A 22,681-nucleotide genomic window follows, 5' to 3' on the forward strand; every position below is an offset into this window, starting at 1 on the left:
GCTGGCTTTAGAAGAGAAGGTCTGACATCTCCAATTCTGCAGTTTTCACTGGATGGCTGGTTCTCTCTGATAAGAGGTGCCATTGGTTGCGAAATGTCTTTGGTTCAGCTTTGAAAGGGATTCTGTGACTTAAAATGCCTTTAACTCAACCATTCTATTCCTTGGAAGCTCTAGAAGAGATTACAAGATTCGAGTGTTTCCCCGCAGCGGGGGGCTGTTAGGCTTGTTGCCATATCTAATCTTCAGAGTTGTCCCGCAATGACAGGGGTTCTACTTTTACGAGGTTTACGTCTTGAGCAGCTTGTACCTGGAGTTGGGTCTCAGAGGACTGGAGAAATGGATTTCAGTCAAGCAGAAAGAATCACATTGTTTTCTGTTTTGAATTTACCGCAAAGTTGAAGTTTTGCGTGACGGCAAGTTGAGGACCGAGAGAGACTCTGGTTACCTTAAGTCTCTATTAATGACTGTGGTTTGAATGCACAGGCCTCTGCATTTGTAGTTCTGTAGATCAAACCAAGAGATGTTTGCTGGGGGATGCAAGGGGGGCCGAGTAGAGTGGGGGTAGGACTCGCTGTTTCTGATTCTGATCCGGAACCAGATTCGGATTCAACTTCGCCTCTGTTTACGACGCTAACCTGACTACGGCAGCAAATGCGCAGAGTTGACCTCCGTTTTTAAGCTTTTCTGTCTTTTTCCTTTGACACATTCAGACCCTCCTTGTGCGCCATTGCTCACGAACGTTAGCTCACGTCTAGTATACGGTAAAGTCAGCTGGCTGTGTGGGGCAGATAAACACTGCGTGAGTAACACCGAATAAGCACAAAAGTTCCTGCAGTCAGACCCGCTGCGCTACCATCAAACAGCCACCATCACTGAAATAAATCTGTTTGATGTGACCCAGGCACAAATGTTCACAGATGAGGTCATGTTTTTGAATTTTATTGGCAAATTTTTATTGTCTCAAATTCCGACTTCTCCTATTCCGGAAACGGCGACCGACGACCACATGAAACGCACCATTGGCGTGGACAAACTTGTGGATTTCTCTGTGTTTGATCATTGTTGGAAACATCGGGATGATTTAAGTACACAAGTCGCTGTTAGAACCAGAATTCCTACTTATTGTATCTTTAAGAAAACACCATCTAGAACTTTATTTAGCTGTTGTTCTCAACACGCACACTATCTCATACTTGTATATGCTTTTATATCACCCCTCTACGCTTCATTTTCAACACCCCCTCCCTGAACTTTTGTCCTTTTTGAATTAGGGAAACGATCATTTTGTTCTTGTCCCACTGAGGCATGGCAAAGGACACCCCCCGACCGTTCCAGGCTGATTTGGATGCAGGCTCATACTGTTTAGGAGTCGAATCAACACGCTGATCTCTATAAATAGATCTGTTCTTTAAAAAAAAAAATAGTTGCGGTATGATAATCACACGTCGCTCCTCTGAAACACGGGCCAAAACAAACCAGATGGCCTGGCCCACAAACAAAACCGCCGCTGCCGCATACTCATGTTGTTTCTGCTTTGGCACCTCTCTGCTTTTAAATGTCAAACAATCTGTGACAAGTCGTCCAAATGGCATTTATTGCTGTGAAACCAGAAAGATAGCTGTAAGCGATATGGCCCAATCTTTCTTGTCGGTTTTGGTTTATTTTCTGTCTTCCGCGGTGGTTTACTGGAATACAGTCCTGCGTCAGTGTGAGTCAGACAAACATTTATCAAGACCTCATATGGTACAGTCTCTCTCTGTGTGTGTGTTTCATACACACAGGCTGTCAGAACAAAAAGCACACAAACAAAGCCAGGAGCAGAAAAAAACACCACTTGGAAAAACCAGGTAGGCTGACTGAATAGTGCACGGCCAACAACGCGCACGGCTCGCCATTTATCATGAACAATATCGAGCACAACAGCCAGGAAATGTTTGTCTCACTGCCAGCTCCTTGGTTTTAATACATATACATACAGCACAGAATACGGTGAGACAGGAATTACTCAACTTGCAGAGGTGGGAGGGAGGTGTGCAATTATTCCTCCATGAAATGTAGGGTCATAATCTTTTAGAAAATGAAATCATATACAGGTAATTAATGTCATATTCATGCAATTTGCATCAGTCATTCATGTGATTCATGTCTAATAGTTAAGGAGAGAGAATAAAAGGCCTACATCTCAAAAACAGATATTCAGATGATGTGTGTGCTCAAAAGTTCCAGGAAACCCATTAAAGCATCAATAAACATCAGTTTTCCCTCAATTTGGCGATGCTCAGAAACATTTTTCATTCCTCTCTGTCAGTACCATCACTATATTACAGTTTCTGCCTCTGTCGAAGGCCTTCTTTTCACGAAAGCCAACCCTGGCCGTAGAGAGTTTGCTTCCATGAATCATAACTGATAAGGTGACAACTGATTACAGCTTGTTAACACAGCTGAGTTCATGCAGTCAAACACTGTTAAGTTGAAGAGCTTTCACGCTCTCAGCAAAAAAAAAACCTCAGAGCTAACACTATAGTTTTGATCACCGGCCAGTTCTTTAAAGAAAAAAGGTTCATCCAAAATACGAAAATGTGTTCCTTATCCTCTCACCCCCATGCATTCAGAGTCGGGTCAACATTTCTGGAGCTTCACAGCAAAACAGCATTGTAGCATTCTCCTAAAACGGCTGAAATAGACGGGGAGTTGTTTAAGACACGCAAAAAGTGATGGGAGAAAAGACAATAATAGAATGGCTCCATGCAGCTCTTCAATCATAAAGTGAGTCTCTGGTAGCTCACATCCCTTAAATGACAAGAAAAGATACAAAATCTTCACTCATTTGTTGAAAGCACCCCATCTTTTTGGGCTGGACGAACTGTGTGGAGCCATTTTATGTCTTTTTGTGTCTGTTGCTTTTTCACATCACGTCTTCAGAAATGCTTTGTGGACTACAAAACTTTCTATTCCAATAGAGGTGAGATAATGAGAGTGTGAATGTGTCCTTAAAGCTGTTTATTAAGGTTGTTCCAGCTTCTCAAATGTGAATGTTGTCTTTGTTTTTTTTTTCTTTGTATGACAACAAACTGAATATGTTAGCTTTTCTGACTGTTGGTAAGACAAAACAGGACATTTGAACAACTAAACTTGGTCTCTCTAAAGTTTTGATGGGCATTTTTCTCACATTTCTGACATTATATATGCCTAACAGATCCTCGATTAATATCTAAAATGAAGTGCAGCTTAATGTAAAATGAAAATATATACAATACTTGGTTTAACCAAAGTCTATTCATGCACTTCTGGCTCCAAGACTGTTATTCCTCAACGCAGTTAAAAACAGGAAATATCTAGGATGCATATGAAACATGTGCTCTTAGAAATAAAACTTGAGAGCGGGGAGCAGATCAGGTCGACTGCATCACTGCAACAGAAACCAAATAATAGAAGAAATCAAATCATCAGCTACATCTGCACAGTGTAAGCTGACACCAGCATTTTTCTTTTTTATGTTAAATGAGCAAATCTTATGGACAACACTGCGAGGGGTACATTCGAGCTAACCAGAGCAACAAAGTTCCCACTGAACCACAACTTCATAATAATATTGTGAAATGAGCTTTTTTTCCCTTCATTGTGAGCGGGGTCACCATAATTGCAGAGGTTACTGTCTTTATAAACAACTGCAGAAAGTCCCCCCCTATCATCAGAGCTAATTTGATTGCGATGATATAGCGTTTGGGTTTTGCAGAAAGCAAAATAATGAAAAAATAAATAAATACAATTTGATGACCCGCAAATATTGTTGTAACGATAGCCGTCGGATCAACACATCCAGCTAATCGCCCTCATTTATCAAGGAGGTTCATTTGCGGGGGTAAAAAAAAAAAATGAATGTGCTTTGTGTCTACGTATCGATGGCAACGGGAGGGGTAAAGTAAGAGTCAACCTGTAGGAGGGAGAACAAGCAAAAGAGACACACAAAAATGCTAATTATCAAAAAAAAAAATGAAAAGTAAAGCAGAGGTGAGTCAGAGGGAAATTATGACAAAGAGCAAAGACAAATAGACATTACGCAAAACAGAATTACGTAACGTCAAAAATGACAAAGCCCACAAACTGAAACAAATGATACACAATGCCAGCTTAGATAAACAGTGTCACGGCAGATAAACACGGGCTGCATGAGAATGGCCTTGTTGCTAAGAAGTTTTTTGATTTATAGGTGGCTCTCTTAACATTTCTTTCCATGATGCCATTTTTTTGACAGAGGCTCCTTTTTTTTTTTTTTTAAATAAATAAATACCGAGGATTATTATGTCTGTCAGCCAGCAGAGACCAAAGTTTGAAGTATACAATGATGTAGTGGTGCGTACTGAATATTGTTTTTTTCCCAGTTACAAACCTTAAAGTGGTGTCTTAAGAAAGAAGGAAACAGAGCAGCATGATTTCTGTCTGGCTAATTGAACAGAATGAAGTATGAAATAATACTGTTTTGCACACAGACAGAAAACACAATTATTGTTTCTATAAGCGCAGAAAGGTGAAAATAACGAGTCAACCGAATGTTGGCGAGGCCTCCAGTGGGTTTACTTCTGAGCTGTAGGATAAATGTACGTAATCACGTTTTAATGATAGACTGGCAGAGGGGTTGGAACAATAAAGTGGCACTTAACATAACTGTGCTCCTAAATAATGGTCATAGTTGACTCAAGAGTCGAGTTTACCCTGAAATGAATGTTAGTGTTGTTGCAGTACACGGCATGATAACAGAAGAAAGTAGAAAAGTACAACATTTTGACTAGAGACCGTCTTGAGAAAGGATCAGTCCAGCACGACGTCAATCAAGTTGTTCATGGTTGGATCACACCAAACCAAGGCTTTGTGTTGATCTCAACACACTGTGCTGCGTCTTGCACAGCTCTGGTGATTGTTGTTCAAAAAAATCTCTCCACGGACAGACGGATAGAGAGAGAGAGAGATAAACACCTGCTGAAAAAAACAGACAGTAATGATTAGAACTGGGTTACAGTGATCTGCAACCTAAGACAAATGTGTGCCGGGGCCATAAATTGTCCCCTACCGTCACCATTTAGCCACTTAGCCTTCATTCTGATCCTAACGACACACCTGTGAAGTTTCATAACTGTATCACGGTTGTGACTTTACTGCCCTGGCAAAAATCTGCCCACAGAAAGACACGTAAACAGCTTGTGTTTACTCCAAATCGCTTTCTGTGTAAGTTCCGGCCACGAAAGATGGGTTTCAGGACGACATTTCAGCCACGATGACACACACAGACAACAAAACAAACTGAAAACGTTACCAGCCAAAGCTCTGGCGCCTGGTGAAAATCCTTGTGCAGATTATTGGATGAATGATGATATACTGGAGACATATTCTAATGGCAAGGGAAACTTCCATTAATCAAGTGCAAGCCAGTATGTTTTTGAAGATTTCACTGACATAGAAAACCTTTTTTCGTGTGTTTGGATGCCATGCCCTACTCATTTTGCACCCAAGTGGACTTAAAACCATAAACAAATCATACATCCTATTATCAAATTTTCCAATAACTTTCTATTTGTATTGTCTAAGATGGTGTTTCCAAAACCCTTTGCTCAACTTTAGACACAAAAGCCTGATAATGTCTGTATTGAAATGTTCATGTAACCACTCCAGAGGAATGTAGGTCAGTTAGCGTCTGAGTAATGTCTGTTTAATGCACCTTAAACACTAATATGCATGCAAAGATGTGTGGTACTCTGGGCGCGAGACAGAACCATAACTTCTGAAACTGTCCGAGGTGCACGTCCGCAGTGGTTAAATATATGCACAGACACAAGTTGAGGTTTACCGATTGAAAAAAAAAAAAAATTGTTCGTACGGTATGTACTTTCAGTGTGCCTCCCCGCTGGAAGAAAAAGACTTATACGTTTTATTTTTGAACGAGCCGTTACATCTTTATTCAATATCCGTCTTAGTTCGTACAGCCAAGTTCTTAAATCCAGTGATTTCTCCGTATGGTAATGGCCCCCGATCTCCCCGTGGAATCAGATAGATCTCGTTTAGATGTGTTTCATGTGAGGATTTTTTAGAAAGTATATTGGCAGAGATTGCGGGTTCCAGAAACATGGTGACCCTTCTATTTTCCAAGACTCACACTGAGATAATCTTGGATATCTCAAGTTATGTCTACTTGAATCTCATCCCGGCGAGCATCGGGTTCCACAGTTTTCCAACGATAACGGAGACAAAGCGTCGGAGGCCGCGACGGAGTCGGCAGCAGGACTCGTCAGGAATGAAAAGTCTGTTGTGAATTTAAAGTTTATCGGTAATCAGAATCCTGATATGGCGACACAATGTACAGTTGATTTCTCAGGTCTCTGGTATGGAGTCACAGGAAAGTCATAATATATCCCGAAAGGACTGAGAAAGTAAAAGAGGAATAAAAGCAACACATTTTTTAGGATTTGTTTTGTGATGGCACTTCTGTGACTCCGTACTATGTCATCTTCTCAAATGAGTCAACAAAAAATCCAAGTAAATTAAAAATAAATGAATAAATAAATGAGTGATTATACACAAAATGCTCCCAACTCAAGGTCCGTCTTCCAGCTTTGTCCTGAGCTTTCATACCACATGGTCTTCATGAGTCAGCGAGGTTTGCTCGGTTGTCACAGAGACGGACCTGCTCACTAAAGGTGATCTGCATGATGGATGCAGTCATACCTGTTCCTGAACTCACAAATCAACAGATCCATATCTGTGCCAACTGAACAAACTCCGACTACTGACTGCTACTGTCCTCCAATGCATTTGAAGACTCCACAAAAGCCAGTAAGTGTCACTTGAGTGGAAATTCTCATGCCAAATGTCAAAGTCAGCAGTTATTTTTTCCATTCTTACTCAACAATGATTTTAATTTCCAATGGTTTGCAAATGAAACTATCACAGAAACCTCAATCTCAATAGTGTACCACTGGAGTGAGTCATGAAACCCAGAAACAAGTTTTGCATTTCTGATACCCACGGTGTATTTTTTTAATTTTATTTTATTTTTTTAAATAGGTTTTCGATTAGACGCCTGAAATAGAGTCACCAACTGCTCTGTTCTATGAATTAAAAGAAGTCAGTTGAAACCCCACTTGTTTAAAAATCATGAAAGTGTTTTTTATCTGTAAAGATTATCTTGCTGAGTCAAGTATCTTCATTTTTTTTCCCAGTTATATTTTTTTATATCCACCTGCTACATGGTTATATTCACCCTTGTCCCGCATATATGATGATTAGTAGTGAGCTAAACTCAAACTGTGAGCAGACTGTGAAATCAAGGGAGGTAAAAAAGATAGTTTCATTTGTTCCAAACAGGAACTATCAGGATGAGCAGTGCGTCGCAGGAGCATGTAGCATTCACAGAACTTGCTAACGTTAGCAACAAACAGCACAGAATAGTAAGGAGACATGAGCCGAATACTTTCTGATGTAAACAGATTGAGAGACGCTCCTCAGCCACTAATGTTGCTGCATAAAAAACATTGCCTGTGTTATCAACCTGCATGAACGCACTGCGGCTAACCTGTGCTTACTGTTTCCATCACGTCTGTGTGTGTCTGGATGGAGCTATTTGACGCCCAGTGGCAGGAGAGCAGCCAAGCGGGTCTCAGCCAACCAGACACCTCTGTGTACCCTGCGGTAGGAAGCGAACCATTGGTCAGGGTGATTAACCTTTGCAATGGGCCAATCAGGCTGCAGTTCAGGAGGCTAATGACTGCCAGGTGTGTAACAGCACGCGCTGGACCCTCGGCCGGCCGGGTTGTCGCCTTCATGTATGGAGATGAAAGAAAACAAGCGTGGCTGTCAGTCAGCGGATGAAAATATTTGTTAAAAAAGGGCCGCGACCGCTTTCATCTGAGCTTCGAGAAAGATGCACATTATAGAAACGATCGCAGTATCTCAGTATTTGATTTCTCCCGTGGTCTTCAAAGAACGGCTTGAACTTTACACGGGGTAGCAGAGATTCCATGAGACACATTGTTTAAAGGCCTTTCACTAACCCTTCCAGAGAAATTTCCCTCAGAGTTTCAGTATGACAGCAATATCCTCTGTTTCGGGGTAACATTGTGAAATAGGATGTGTCGGATTCAAAAGTATGACTGCAAACAGGCGACACGTTAGCAAATCCGAGGCCTCGTGCCAATCCCAGCCGGCTCCGCTGCGATCCAACACATGCTCTGCTGAGTGTGGGGGAGAGTGGGACACATATCTGGGAGAAGTCCAAGTGATCACTTTGAATGCATTTAAATACAATGGCTTATTTATGTTTGCTTAATTTTTTAAGGGGCTTCATGGGGACAAAAGCACGAAGTAGCTCAGCGTTTTGTGGCACTTCTAACACAACAAAAGCTTAAATTTGTAATACCCATGATAGAATGTGCACAACATGTGGGAGGCCTTTGTTTTCCCTGTAAAAAAAAAAAGTCTTAATATTTTGATAACAGTGTGTTTAATAAGCACTGTTAAAATCCTGCTAACCCAGTTTTACTTGGAAGCACTCTCAGATAAACATATCTGATTCCTCACCTGACCCTGCAACAACTCATTTCCCACGTACACAGCTTGCAGCTGTAATACTCCAGAGCATAGACTCATTATGACTGAAACTGAATCTGCATCAAAGCCGAAGTGTTAAGACACACATACACACACATTTTCTCCCCTTGGTGTTCAGTAATGTGAATAATTTTGGTTTAATCTGTAATTTTTTTGATGTTTCTCCATCAGAAACATTTGCATCCAACACACATGCAAAACAGATGAGTGAAATTTAAAAGGTTCAATATGAGAATTGCATCTTTTGGAATTTGAGAGAGTATTTAAGTAAATACGGGGAAAAAATGACAATAAGATAACACCTAAAAATTGAATTAATAAACTGAATACGAAGAAATACTATGTGTGGAAGGCGTCTATTTATTCTGCTGCAGTGATTTCTAATACATTTTGGATGCTAACCAGCTCTTGCCAGTTTGTACTTCATGTACATGTCATGTCGGATTGGAAGCAAACACCAACACTCTCCTAATATGACCGCTAGCTGCCGGCTAACCGAGCTTTCCAGCTAACAGCAGCTACACCTAATTGTAGTTAGCAGTTACTCTGGGGATTTACTGCCACCTGTTTGTTTGTTTGAATTAATGTGTTGCTAAATTCTTACATATTGCACCTTTAAGTTAGAAGTTATTTTAAGTTTGTTGTTTGCAGACAAATTGCAGAACTTTGTTCCAGGATAAATCACAGAAGCAGATAACAGAATGGGAAAATACAACAGAAAGATCTTGAAAACTGATCACATGACTCGAGATGACTAGACTTCAATCCAAACCAAACTTAATGAGGGGATGAGGTGAAGGTGTGAGTGAGGCGGACGATCACAGGCGAGGGGGATGATTTGAAAAACACTAGAAGCGTGGGAGAGGCTAATGAAACAGATACGAGACAGGTGTGAAGGGAAAATCAGGCTGGTGAGGAGCACAAGAGAAACAGGAGGGAAAACAGAACAATGGAAAAAGCGCAAAAGACACTCAAAAAAACCTTGAAAAAAACATATGAAAGGAAACTAAAAGGACATGCCCGTGATACATATACAGGTGGATGGCTATTTGTGATCTGCAGATGTCGTGATATAGATAGTAGAGTAGATAAAACCAAACCCTGGCTACATGACAATATACCACCAAGGGAAAATTAGATTATATATCTTTGTAGTTTCGGTTAAATGATGACATGCACTGTTGCTGCTTTGATTTTCTTAATATGAGAAAAGATCACAAACAATTGGATATTAGAAGAATAAGATGGCAGGACACCAGCTTCCCTCCCCAGGGGTGTCATCGAGTAGAACTAGATAAAATCCCCTCTCAGCTCAGTATTTTGGTCAATAATAAGCCTTGACCAATCGGAACACACATTTATTTTAAGTGGAACCACTAGATTGTCATGCATTGCCTGTTAAGTCCCAGATCTGAGCGAGCGGATGTTTGTCCCCTGATACATTTGAATCAACATGAATTACAAGACGCCATCTCTCTGTCAATCTCTCCGTCTTTTCCCCCTCTGATTCTTAGAAAACAGGCCTCAGGAAGAGCATCTCTTCCTCTCGAGTTCATTACTTCACCCATCTTTGGATTACCCCTCACATCATCCGAGTGCATGATGCATCCAGACAGGAAAAAAACTGCAGATGTCAGCTGAGCTGGGGGGATTGTTGGTCTGGTAAATACACTGCGAACCCGGTAAACACAGCCGCGGAGTATTTAAAGCACCCTGTCAAAGTGTCACGCTTAAAATCCCCCTTGATGATGTGCGTTGGCGATTCATCTGCGCAACAGAGGCCGTAAGAGCTTTTGGAAAATGGAGAGTGGATGTGCAGCGGAGTCTGGTCTTTGTCAGAGCGGCAGCAGACCCCGTCCTTGACACTGCATGTTTTATTTGTCTGAATCGGGAATCAGCTGATAGAAGTCATGCTTCTCTTAAGTGAAGCAGCACTTTGGGGGTTTACTCTTAACTGGAAACTACATCTGTTGCTTTGAAGACGGTGGTTGATACTTCAGCTTGTGTCACAGATGACGTACTGTTAGCAGGAAGATATACGCACACACAACTGCTTATGATATCCTAGCAGACTCTTATCCAAACCTGCCCGTGTCTCGCAGTCATTTGGTGCCACTGATTAGCCCACATGACTCACCGTCACATTGTAGGCTTACACGTATTGGTTTAGTGGCTTTGTGAATTCCCCACCGTGACCTGCGCCGCATTTACACAGCTGTCCAAATACAGAAGTCTTGCACGTTAAATGACTTTCTTTCCTGGGGAGTCGACCCCGTCTCTTTTTTTTTTTTGAGATGTTCAACCTGATGCTTCGAGGCCTCACTGACGCTGGAGGTGTTCAGCAGCGACGCAAAAGCATGAGCTATTTGGTATTTGTTACTTTTTCTCATCGGAAAAAAAAAAAAACAAAAAAACCCAAACTGGGTGCAAGGTTCACTACACGCCCTTGGTCCCCTGTTGTCCAGAAATGAACTCAGGAAATTGCTTTCGGTGAGAATGAACCTCATTGGCATGGTGCTGCGGTCTCTTCTGTTGGGAGAAAGCAAAGCAGAAAGAGCGTGAGAGAGACAAAGCACTTCCAAGTGTTTGTTGCGGCAGATGACGGGAAGGCGTGTTCTGATGGCAATGATAGAGCTGTCAGAAGGGTGAAGGAATTGTCAGATCCGCATGCAGCAATTCCCCATCACACAACGAGTGAGTTCACAGCGCGACACACCCTGAGGAAATATGCTTCCAAGATTTATATTAGTTTTAAATTTTATGTTTTGAACACTGAGTGCATGATGGAATTCAGCTTGGGAGTGGCGGCTTATCAGACCTATAGGCCTGCTGTTTGTTGTCATGTGAAATATTAATTCTGTCTGTCTTGTCAGCTTATATGGGATGGAAAAATCACCAGTTGATGCTAAACAGCTGTTAAGTAAATTAAATGAAGTATTCAGTTCATACAGACCTGTATATCTGCATCCACTGTGCACTGACAGTAGCGTGGGCTTTCTGCAGCACGTTTTATCAGTGACAATTATTCAGCGTATTATTTGGCAGAAAAGCATCCTCATGTGCACAAAAAATTATGCTGTGACTTTTATGGAGTCGAGGAGGAACTGGATAACATAACCAGGTAAAGACTCCATGACTCAACAACTAAAAGGCAATAGCACTTCGGAAAAAGAAAAGACAGATTGCCCATTTTTTAAGCATATATAGAGCTTCAACCACACCGTCAAACGTTGTCACTTTTCTTGAGTGATGACTGCAGGATTTGTGTGTCTGTGTTCGAATTCAGGTAAACTCTCAATAAATTTAGCACTCACCAGAGACTCCGGTTCGCTCCTCTGTTCCCTCTGTCCACTGTGACATGTACGTTCATTGAGTAAAGTAAGCAAGCCGTCAACATTATCGTACATCATCGCCTGCCAGTGGAGGTCAGCTCCACGGATCGCTGCTCTAGCCGGGTTGATGACCGGGAGTGAAGACAAAAGAAACTGAGTTGATTGTTAAATGGCACCGTATCAGAGCCGCATCCAAATGTGACTCCGGGTGTTTATTCCTCCAGACAGTCTGGCTCCGCACTCAGCTCTCTTGTCCAGAGCTACGTCAGTTCAAACAAAACAACAAATCTTCCCTTCAACAGTGTTTAAGAGCGTTGCCTCCTGTATGCCGTCTCTATCCAGCAGCCTGGATCTCCTACCAGCGGTGATAGTTATACATTCAACATGCTTAGTTTGGCTGGACCTAAGAGGACTGATATATAGTAGCTTCTGCAGGGTACTCTTGCCTGCAGCGCTCTAACATGCTTTTCAAATATAGAATCTCTTATAAAAGGGCAAAAGATATATACAGACTGGCAGCAGAATTGCTGTATCATATGTCCAAATTGGCATCGGTTTCATGAAAGTAATGTGTCATCATGAAAAGCAAGGAACAGCGGGAACAGTGCGCTTAAACACAAGGAGACAGGACGAGGGGAAATACCTGTCATCCAGCACTGGGTGTATGATAGGTTTAACAGGTTGCTTGTTGCTTTTTCACCGTGCGTAGCTGTTACAGGGTAGTGTTTTATGACTTTCCCTGTTGTTGTGGTGTAAATTAACGTACTGTGGGCCTGCAGATGGAAATGTGATTCCCAGACATTCCTCACACTACATGCTCTTTCCCTTTCCCTCACTTTCCATCTGTATGTCTTTCATACGCTGCCTCTTTATTTTATATTCGCTCTGCCGCCTTAATGTTGTTCCAGGTGTTCTACATGTGCTCAATCACAACAAAAAAATAAAGATCTCTCGGGGGACGTTTCCTGAAGAATATTATGTCTTCTCGCTGTCTTTATTACTTGCACTGCTCACTCCACCGCACTCCTCTCCCCCCGCTTTTCCTCTTCCTGATGTGTCTCCGTGTCCTGACTCCCTCCTCTTCCTCCTCCTTGATGTGTTTCAGGCTGTTCCTGAAAAGCCACAGTGGGACCGCAGGCAGACAGAGCAGTCTAGTAATCCACGGCGCAGACTTCAGCACCAAGGACATGGACAATGACAACTGCATGTGCAAGTGTGCGCTCATGCTCACGGGCGGTAAGTGAAGCCAAACAATGTATTACAGTGACATGTGCACTACAGAAGTTGAGTATTAGTGTTGTTTTTTCCAATATATTCCAAGTAATTGCTGAGATCAGGGAACATGTCAAGATTGCTTTAGATTGCTGAAGTGCAGCACAGACAGAAACATGAGTGATCAGACAATCAGATGATCTGTAAATATGCCAACAGTTCAGCCAAATTATCTAAACCACTTCATTTAGGATTAAGCCTAAAATGTATATAGTATAATGTTAGTGTTTATTTGGACTAGTGTCTCTGGTTGCCTCATAAACTCAAGTCCAGTATTCACTGCACTTTTAGCTCTGTTGTTGGTCTCCACCAGCTGTTTAGCTGCTGAATGCTCCACTATGTTCACCAGCAAACTGCTTCTCTGACTCACAGTAAGTAGGCCTTGCATACAGGCCTGCCACTGTCTGACTATCTCAATATGTATATGTACTATACATATTTATGTATATAATATGTACTATAACAGAATGGTATCAGGTTCACCCACAATTAACTTAAATATGACGCGCTGAAGAACTTAAAGTTAGTTCCGTAAAACTGAGGGGTCTTCTGATCCACTGGTAATGTGAAAAATACTGACTAGAGCAGTTTTAAATTATAATTTCACTGTTTGCCTTCACTTTCGTATTATCCAAATAAGCTTAGCTAGCCTGCCTACCTCGTCCAAGTTCTTGTGTTTCTTACCCCATCAGGCGTCTCCGCGGCCATGTCCTCTTACATTCAGATTCCAGCAAATGACATGGGGAATACCATGTTATTATTACCATTACAAATCATGGGTTAAACTACAATGAAAGGCCCAAAATGTCATAAATCAGAATGATCCTTTAAGCATTTTATTCTGAATTGAATACACAATAGAATGATGTAACTATCCCAAAAGCAGATTTCTCTGATTGGTTTTACGACCAACCCCACAATGTTCATTGCATAGTCATTAGTTCAGGCCATTATGCTCACAACCTGCGCTTACAACACATGCAATAGGCTAACGTGGCCACTTATACATCTATCTGCACCTATTAGCTTATATTCAGCATCCCTCCCCAGTTGCGCTGTGGTTGGAAACGAGCGCCTTATAAAAATCCCTGGGCGCGGCACCAAGTGTCAGAGAGATTTAAAATGACTCTGCTTCTCCTGCTGTGTAAGTGGAGCCCGGTGACCCTCGCTGTCACCTCATGGCAGCTCTATTGCTGCGCAGCCCTGACCTGGTACTAATCAAGCATTTCTAAGTGCAGATTTCAGATCAGCATTACCTCTTAGGTCATTGCGAATGCAGTGGGTTAAAGGGAACTGGCATCTGATTGCTGATCAACACCCCTGCCCCGATCTGATTCATAGCCTGCTGATGGCCAACCACAAAGGAAAGGCATGACAACATGAAGCCTGAGTCAAGGCTGATCTGAACCCAGCTCCGGGATGGCTATATGGCATGTACAGTATATCATTTGATTTATTCCCTGCATTTACGAGAGCAGGGCTGACACCAAATGATGTAAGTGTCTGGACTATACAAGAGGAACATACTTCCCTGCTACATTTATGAGGACAATACAGCATGCCGTGTCAAGAACACAGAGGAAAATATAATGTGGACGCACACATACTGTAATGTATATATTTACCCAGCACCAGAACACACAGTAGGGTTGAGGCACCGACAGTAGGAGGTTTGGGAGAACACACAACAAGATTAGATTTCGTTTTCAATAGAGGACATCGCCGCTGTTTTTACAAGTCAGTAAAAATCTCTGGTCTGGAAACACAGAGTATACCGATCATAAATCCCAAAGGATTGCTGCTGTACACGCTGAATGTTTATGTGGGTGTCGGCAGCAGTGTGGTCTGCAGTTTATCAACAGATGAGGGATGGCAAGAAGGATGTGTTTGCTGTAATCTGCATCACGGTTTACGGGGAAATATATGAGAAAACAGCAGGTTGCACAACACGCATTTTGTGACATTCTGTTATCAAACCCCAGAGGACGTTAGTAACTCGAAGTTATTGACTTGATAACTGTGAAGACTCCGCAACAACTGAACTGGCGCCTGATGTAAATTATGCTTAGGGTGTCCTGGGTGTTCAGAGGAATTTAAACTCACTGCTGTGAAACATGGGAAATTGGTGGGACTATGAATGCACACAAGAATTATGACAAAAATGATCAAATATAGCCCAAAAAATTTATGAATATAACTTTAAAGGTATTTGGCGTAAAACTAGGATTGTGCATGGTTCCAACACTGGGTAGAAATTCCCCAGTGGGTTTGTCAATTATGAAATATTGACTATAGCAGCTTTAACCTTTCACGTCTTTGGTCCATTTACAAAGATATCAGGTGTAGCAGTGCCTCTGAAAGTTTCCCAAGCTTGAGGGTCATTCCTCATTTAATTTAATGTAAAAAAATAAAAATAAAAAAAAAATGTGCAGATCAAATGCAATTTTACATTTGATTCCCTCTGGCACCAGCAACCTGAAATTATATGCAGCCGCGGAAATGTAAGGAGGCGTCCACCAGTTTCTGTGCTATGCTGCGTATGTGTCTTATGATGAAGTAGCAATCAAATTGAAATTCATATGTGTGCTCCATGCCAGCAACAAGGGCGGAACATCGCCCCTGATTACAGACAGGTCCTGTGAAATGTCATACCGTCGGCTGCGTGTTATTGAGGTCTGAGAGGAGAGAGAGGAGAGGCGCTGCCTTTTGCGGCTGTGTGACTGACACATGCCATTCCTCGCATATGTTCTATATCTGACTGTATCACTGAGGGTGTGCAAACTATATCAGATATAAGATTTGCCAGATTAGTAGGATGGAATAAATGTAATGGTCAGTAAATATCTATTACTGGATATTTATGCTTATAATAACAATTAGATTTGGGGCCTAAACCTAACCAAGTAGTTTTGGTGCCCAAACGTTATCAAGTAGTTTTAGGGCCTAAACCTAACCTGGTAGTTTTGGGGCATAAACTTATTCAAGTGTGTTGTTCAAATATACATTAACAATTATGCAGCTCAGAGTCCTTTAGATTTAGTTGTATATTGAAAAAATTACAATACAACAACACGGAGGAGAAAAGGAATTCACAGAAGTCACTTGGTTGTTTACCTTTACAATAAAAGTAAGCTGCCTCTCCATAGTTAACTGCTGGTACATTTAATGTTGTAATCTTAAATGACTTAAGGCCTGAGTATAGAGTGAGAATGCTGTGTGGGGGTCCTGAACCATTCAGACCCTTGTAAATCAGTAATAAAAAAGAACATGTAAATGCCCAAAGAGACAGGAGATGTATGTGCGGCTTTAATAATAAAATAACCGTGTTCCAAGTATAAGCACATCCACCTTTCCTCTAAATACCAGATGCACTGTACGTGAAGGAAATCATGAAACGTATCACCTTGGCAGTAGAATAGAAGTTTCCCATGCCATTCACAGCACTGGAGCTTGTGCACATGCACCCTTTGCTTTAAATAGAAAAGAGGTAGCAATGTGTTCAGCAACAGGTAGTGGCATGCCAGTGAACCCAGTGACAGTAACACATTGAGCAGATAGCGCTGAAATGGTGTCTGAGCCACCGCCATGTAGGAGAGGCCATGGGAAACTTTCAACCTTTACCAAGGACATGTGACTTTATCTACACCTGGAATACTTTATCACCCAATTCTATTATTAATATCCAAATTCATATTCATATGTCCTTGTCTTTCTTCTCTCTGCAGGTTGGTGGTTTGATGCCTGTGGTCCGTCCAACCTTAACGGCATGTACTTCACCCAAGGGCAACACATAGGGAAGTTGAACGGCATCAAGTGGCACTACTTCAAGGGCCCCAGCTACTCGCTACGAGCCACCGTCATGATGATCCGCCCCTTGGACTTCTCCTAGTCCTTTGAACTTCCAAACTTTTTAACTTCCAAACGGCTATGTAGCACATTAGAGGGACACTTTGTATTTTATCCTCTTGTCTCATCTCATTTCACAGGCCGTGGGAGTCACCCACTGAATCTTTTTTTCAGCCTTGTTGTTCCCCAAGAGAAACTGCTGCTGTTGCAACGTGTCCTCCCCACAACGAACCGAAAAGCAGCAATGGGGAGGAAGACAGTGCATGGTGTAATCCACCTGAACTGATTTCTGTTTGCAAGCAGGAGCTTGACCTTATTTAAGGACAAATGTACAAGTGTCTGTCATGCCTACAATTTGCATTTCAGTTGTCAAACCACAGTTTTCTTGGGGACCTGCGTCGTAACATATGGAGGACTTGAACTCTTCTGAATGTAAAGCAGCTACACCAGAGCAGCACTGACTCTTAAACTGCAGGACGGAACTAATCTTGGTCCGCTCCAAGGAGATGAATGAGAATTGTGGCTTTTTTGTATTAAAATGTTGCTCACAGAACCCACAAATATTACGATTGTGTTATATATTGTGTTTTTAGTATTATTTTTGTTATCCCAACTGTATACATTATCCAAAGTGAGATGTCTTTTGTACTGTACAGTGTATACTGAATTTCTTTCTGCAATATGTATAAAACACATGCTCAGTTTTCAAAACGACCTTGCAATGCAAGTGTTTGGTAATAGTTACAGGGGTCACTTATATTTGCTGGCAATTACACACTAGCTGTCCTGACAGAGTGTGATTATTTTTAGAGTTCAAGATGTGAGGTTATTAGATTAGATTCTGGACGGAGATACATTTGCTTTTGTTGTTGGCTGAGAAACGACTAACGGCTGCCAATGTTCAGATTGTGAGTGATCGCCTTACCTCTGCTCAACATGAAAAACAAGGACATTAATTCTGTTGCATATAATAGGGGATACATAACCATTACAGCTCGGTACAGCCTGGGGGAAGAAAATGCACATTTGCATACACAAGTAATGCATATTTTAAAAAAATACACACAGAAAAGGAAGTACATTACAGAGTGTAATGATGAAGTAGTACATCATGATCCTTCCACATTCACAAATATGTACAAGCTTATATTAAATGGACAGTTCACTCCAAAATCTAAATACGTAGATTGCTGCTTAACCCGTAGTGCTGTTGGTGAGTCCCAGATTTTCAGGGAGATGTCTGCCTTCTCTCAGATAAATTGGTTATGATAATGGCTCAATACATTTGTAAAGTAGCAATGTCTCTTTCCAGAAATCATGATCGAGACTCAAGATAATCCACAGAACTAGAGAGCAGTTTCCAGTAGGAACTATTTTTTTCCTACTGAACTACACTCTCCAGCCATATCGCCATGCAGCGGGATCCACGCATCTGTCCCTACCTGATGTGAGAGGCTGCCTCATCTGAGAAGCGCATCCGTCTTTTATTGACGATTAATCTAGAATCTACTGCATCTACATGTGGACAAGAGACTCGTGACAGCGCAAGATGTAAACATTAGTGGCTTCCTTCTTTGTGGAGATGTAACATTAGCTAGCTTGGTTGGCCAGCTTCCTGCCAGATCTGAGAAGGGCAAGCTCGAGTATGTCTGCCATCTTGGACGGCAACACCACTGGGACAAGCCACATGCGAAACTGCAGTAAATACAGATTTTCTTGTGAAGTAACTCAATATCATGATTTCATCTTTGAATTATGGTCTAAGATAGCAGTGTCTGGTTTCCTGTCGTAGCTTAGCATTTTTCAATTCAGTTCTTTCTAAGAGGCTTTGAGGAAAATTATTTTTTTTAAAAAGCAATATTGAAAAAACATCAAAGTAAATTTTGTCAAGATGCTGGCACAGTAACAATAAAAACAGTTTGAAGATCAAAAAAGAGGCTATGCTAACTACAACAGGCAACCACACATCAAGATAATCATTAGCAAATGATCATAGTCCTGCAGAAACTGGCTTTACTGAAGTTCTGCAAGTGGTTTGTCCCAGGGGAGTTGTTGTACCTAGATATCCAAGCTAGCGAACGTACTCAAACGAAGCTACCCTAGCTAACATTAGCGATCCTCTCAGGAGAACACCATTAATACTCACATCTCGCGCTGTCACAAACACGTGCCTGTCGTCCATTTGCAGATCCATGGGTTATGGTTTCTGGAGGAGACATTGCTGCTGACTCTTACAAATGTCTTTTTTTGTTGCTTTGAGCACCACAAGCCAAGTCCCATCAGTTTCCATTACATTCAAGAGAAGCCAGACATCTTAACGGCCAATATCTCCAAGACTCAGCAACTCAGGTAAGAGGAAAAATGTCTGGTTTTGATTTTGGGTTGAACTGTCCCTTTAGGTTGGTGTCCCACATGTGCAAAACTCACAAAGCAGAAGGTTGAGGAGGACATGATTACACTTCATGACCGGTCCTGTCAGTATTATCAGATTGTAACCTCTTACATTAAGACAAAGAGCAGATTAGTTACATCCAAAACATTTTTCACAGACATCAACATGACATGGCCTCAGAATCCAGCCTGTTCCTGTTTCTCATCAATGCAGCTTTGGGGGTTTGGGGGGGAAGCTGGAGCTGGATATGAAGCATGAAATTAATGATTCCACCAAGTGATCCGTGTGAACAAGTATTTCATAACTTCCAGCTTACAACAACAGAATTGGCTGCAGAGTATTTATTAAAGGTACATGTGGCGAGAAGATAGAGTGTATCTGGAACTTGTAAAACTGCAATTGACATGTTTATTAGCATACTAAAATTGTACAATATAATAATGTGTGTGTGCGCGCGGGGCGGCCTTCCTCGAGGAAAGCTCTTCTTTCTCTGTTTTCACTCTGCCAGAAGCACGTTGATGTTTTGAAGTTGAGCGTAAGACGTGAAAAAGTTAGGATAATAACCCTGCAGAAATGTGCCTTTGATAACTCTGCTTTTACCTCATTAAATTCCAGATTTGCAGATTTTATTTAAATGTCTTTTTGTAACATGTGGTCAGTGCTGTGTTCACTAGATTAAATTAAAAAAAGAAAGAAAGAAAGAGGCATGTGATGCACTAATGTTTTCAATCTGCGTTTAGGCTGGGCTTTGTGTGCCAAAAATTGATGTGATGATAGACGCAGGTTTAAGGCCGGGCTCCCCTAAAGTTTGGCCCTTGTTACGTCTTTTTTTTTTTTCAACTTTGAAAAAAAGCTTCCTTTCTTGATAACATCTTCGGGATCAGTTCAAATCCTCCAATACAAATGCTATGCTGTATGTTATGCAAAGGAGGCTTACTGCACAGAAAGACATGAGATAAATCCCACAGATAGACACGCGGGCTTTCTTCCGCCTCTTTCAGGGCCGAACCAGATGGTGCAAACATAAAAGCTGCCTCTCTGCCCGGGCAGTGGAGTGGCCATTGTCTCGAGTGGTGACTCGCTCGCTCGCCTGCAAGTGGCAGTGACAGATTGCCAGAGTGTCAAACGATGCTGTCGGGACTTATAGTGTCTCCTCATAGTTGACATTCCTGGGCCTAATCAAAGGTTAAACAAATTACCACGGCCCGCAAACCGCTGCGCGTCCTTCAGCGCCTGCACTGACCCAACACCCTGGCTGGAATGCGGCCTATAGAGAGTCTGAAGGCGGCGGAGTGTGAAGAGAGTCCGCGCAAGCTGGCAAACACCTATGTGGGTCTTAAGCGCCGTCCCTTTGTTGGTGCGAGGACAGGAACCACTTCTAAACCGAGGGTACTTTTGTGTCCGGCGGACGCTCGGGATGTTTCACTTGTCATCTCCGCATACGCACGTACGCACACAAGCTCCTTACATATCCAACAAGGGGACGCTCTGACGAAAATGGATCCTTTCCTGTTAACCGAGGAGGAGCCGAGGTCTGGAGAGGCGATGGGACTCCCTGCAGAGGGGAGGGGGGAGGTCTGGGCTTCCAAGCAGACAGTCAGTGCTGGACCAAGACCAAATCAGATATTAAGAGTACAGTACCCGCAGTATGAACAGTCAGGACCATCAAATTCCCTGAAGAGACCACCTGCTCACATGGAAATGAATGGAAACATTGAGGAAACACTGAGGAAGGAACTGAAAGTAAAAATAGAACATCTGTCTTCAGTCCCTCGTTTGCTTCATATCAGATTTGATTATACAATGCCATTAGAATGTGTGCTTAATTCCAACATTATTAATCCAGTATGTAGAAATCTGGACCAGCACAAGTCATTACAGCTATTATATTGCATGTGAAAATACTGCAAGGTAAGCAGAGAAGACACAGGAAACAGATGCACAGCAGTGACCAGAGTGCAGCACCAAGGATCCTTCATCCCCGGAACAAGAGACAGAGAGAGTCAGGACTCTCAGGATTTAAAGCACGGAAAGACATATAGTACATCTATTTCAATTAGAAGAGACTAGTAAAGAGTGAACAAAATGTTTTGCGTCGAATAAAGATGAGAAATGTGAATAGTCTTTGGCAGTTCATAGTATTGAAAGGAGTTATTTAAGCCGTGTTACAGGATCAAATTTTGATTTATGGGCCAACGAGGACTGGTAGAAAAAAAAAATCTGCCAGCTAAAAATACCTTTTGGCGGCTAGAATGCATATTGATGTCTACTTTAGTATTGTGTTTTAAAAATGGTTCATTAAAAACATATTTCATTATTATTTTATTTACAAGAAAAATGGTTTCCCAAGACTGCTGATTACAATTTGATCCTATTTCTCTTGTTGCGGGGATTGGAAAAATCTGACCATGTGAAAAATGAACGGGATATTTAAGCATCCAATAACCAAAGCAATGTAATGACAGAATACAAAGAAAAATAAGACCAAATGTTGAATTTTCTTGTATTTAACAACCTTCCTGGCCATCTGGTCATAGATTTCTGAGTTTGTGAAGAGCACTTGAATGTAGCATTAAGTCTTAATGTAGCTCAAGAAGAGCACAGGGCTTTGTCGCCACCTTTCAGTGTAGAGTTTCCACACTTATTCCAGTTGATCCACTGTAACCTAGGGATGGTGACCGAGGAAAACAATGCCACTTCCTGTTTTGGTAGCGCGGATTAACGGCAAACGCGCTTCCTTTGTACCATAATGCCACTGGGTTTGTTTTGTTGTGGCAGACTGGATTACACAGTGCAATCAGTATTTTCTTCAGAATGACACAAAAAAGTTGGATATTTCCAGTTTAATGCATCCAGTAGCTGAAATAACATCAGGTTTCCTTCCCATTTGGCTAATATTGCAAGAATTCAGCCTTGAAGCCTGCTTTTTAAAATCCAGTTTTCTTGTCACTGGGTCTCTTGATCTGCAATCACTTTAATTTAATTTGTTGAGTTGTACTGTTACTGTTTTCACCTCTGGCCTCTGGTAAAGACTTTTAAAGGGCCAACTGCTGTCTTGAACCTTCATAGGGAATACGTTTAGCTTGCTGCATGGCCTCTGCGTGGTGACGGAAGAAGAAAGCCCCGATGTTTTGGCTTTCTGTGACAGTGACATGATTTGCTCTGTAATTAGATGAACAACGAAGTCTTAAATGCTTTCATGTTGCGAGGCGATCACCAAGACCACCAACTAAAGAAATCG

The 22,681-nt window shown here is 41.8% G+C and overlaps 1 protein-coding gene across 3 annotated transcripts in view; it reads left to right on the top strand.

The window, feature by feature from the left end:
* Nucleotides 1–20,069, top strand: part of angpt1 (angiopoietin 1) — a 62,369-nt gene extending 42,300 nt beyond the window's left edge. For all 3 annotated transcript variants that reach the window (XM_037093539.1, XM_037093540.1, XM_037093541.1), the window contains exons 8-9: nucleotides 13,036–13,166; nucleotides 16,928–20,069. In XM_037093539.1, coding sequence (XP_036949434.1) covers nucleotides 13,036–13,166; nucleotides 16,928–17,091 — 295 coding nt within the window. In that variant the 3' untranslated portion in view covers nucleotides 17,092–20,069. The remainder of the gene's footprint in view (nucleotides 1–13,035; nucleotides 13,167–16,927) is intronic.
* Nucleotides 20,070–22,681: the final 2,612 nt, after the last annotated feature.

Source organism: Acanthopagrus latus, chromosome 3, assembly GCF_904848185.1.
Source record: "Acanthopagrus latus isolate v.2019 chromosome 3, fAcaLat1.1, whole genome shotgun sequence".
In the NCBI taxonomy this organism is placed as follows: Eukaryota; Metazoa; Chordata; class Actinopteri; order Spariformes; family Sparidae; genus Acanthopagrus; species Acanthopagrus latus.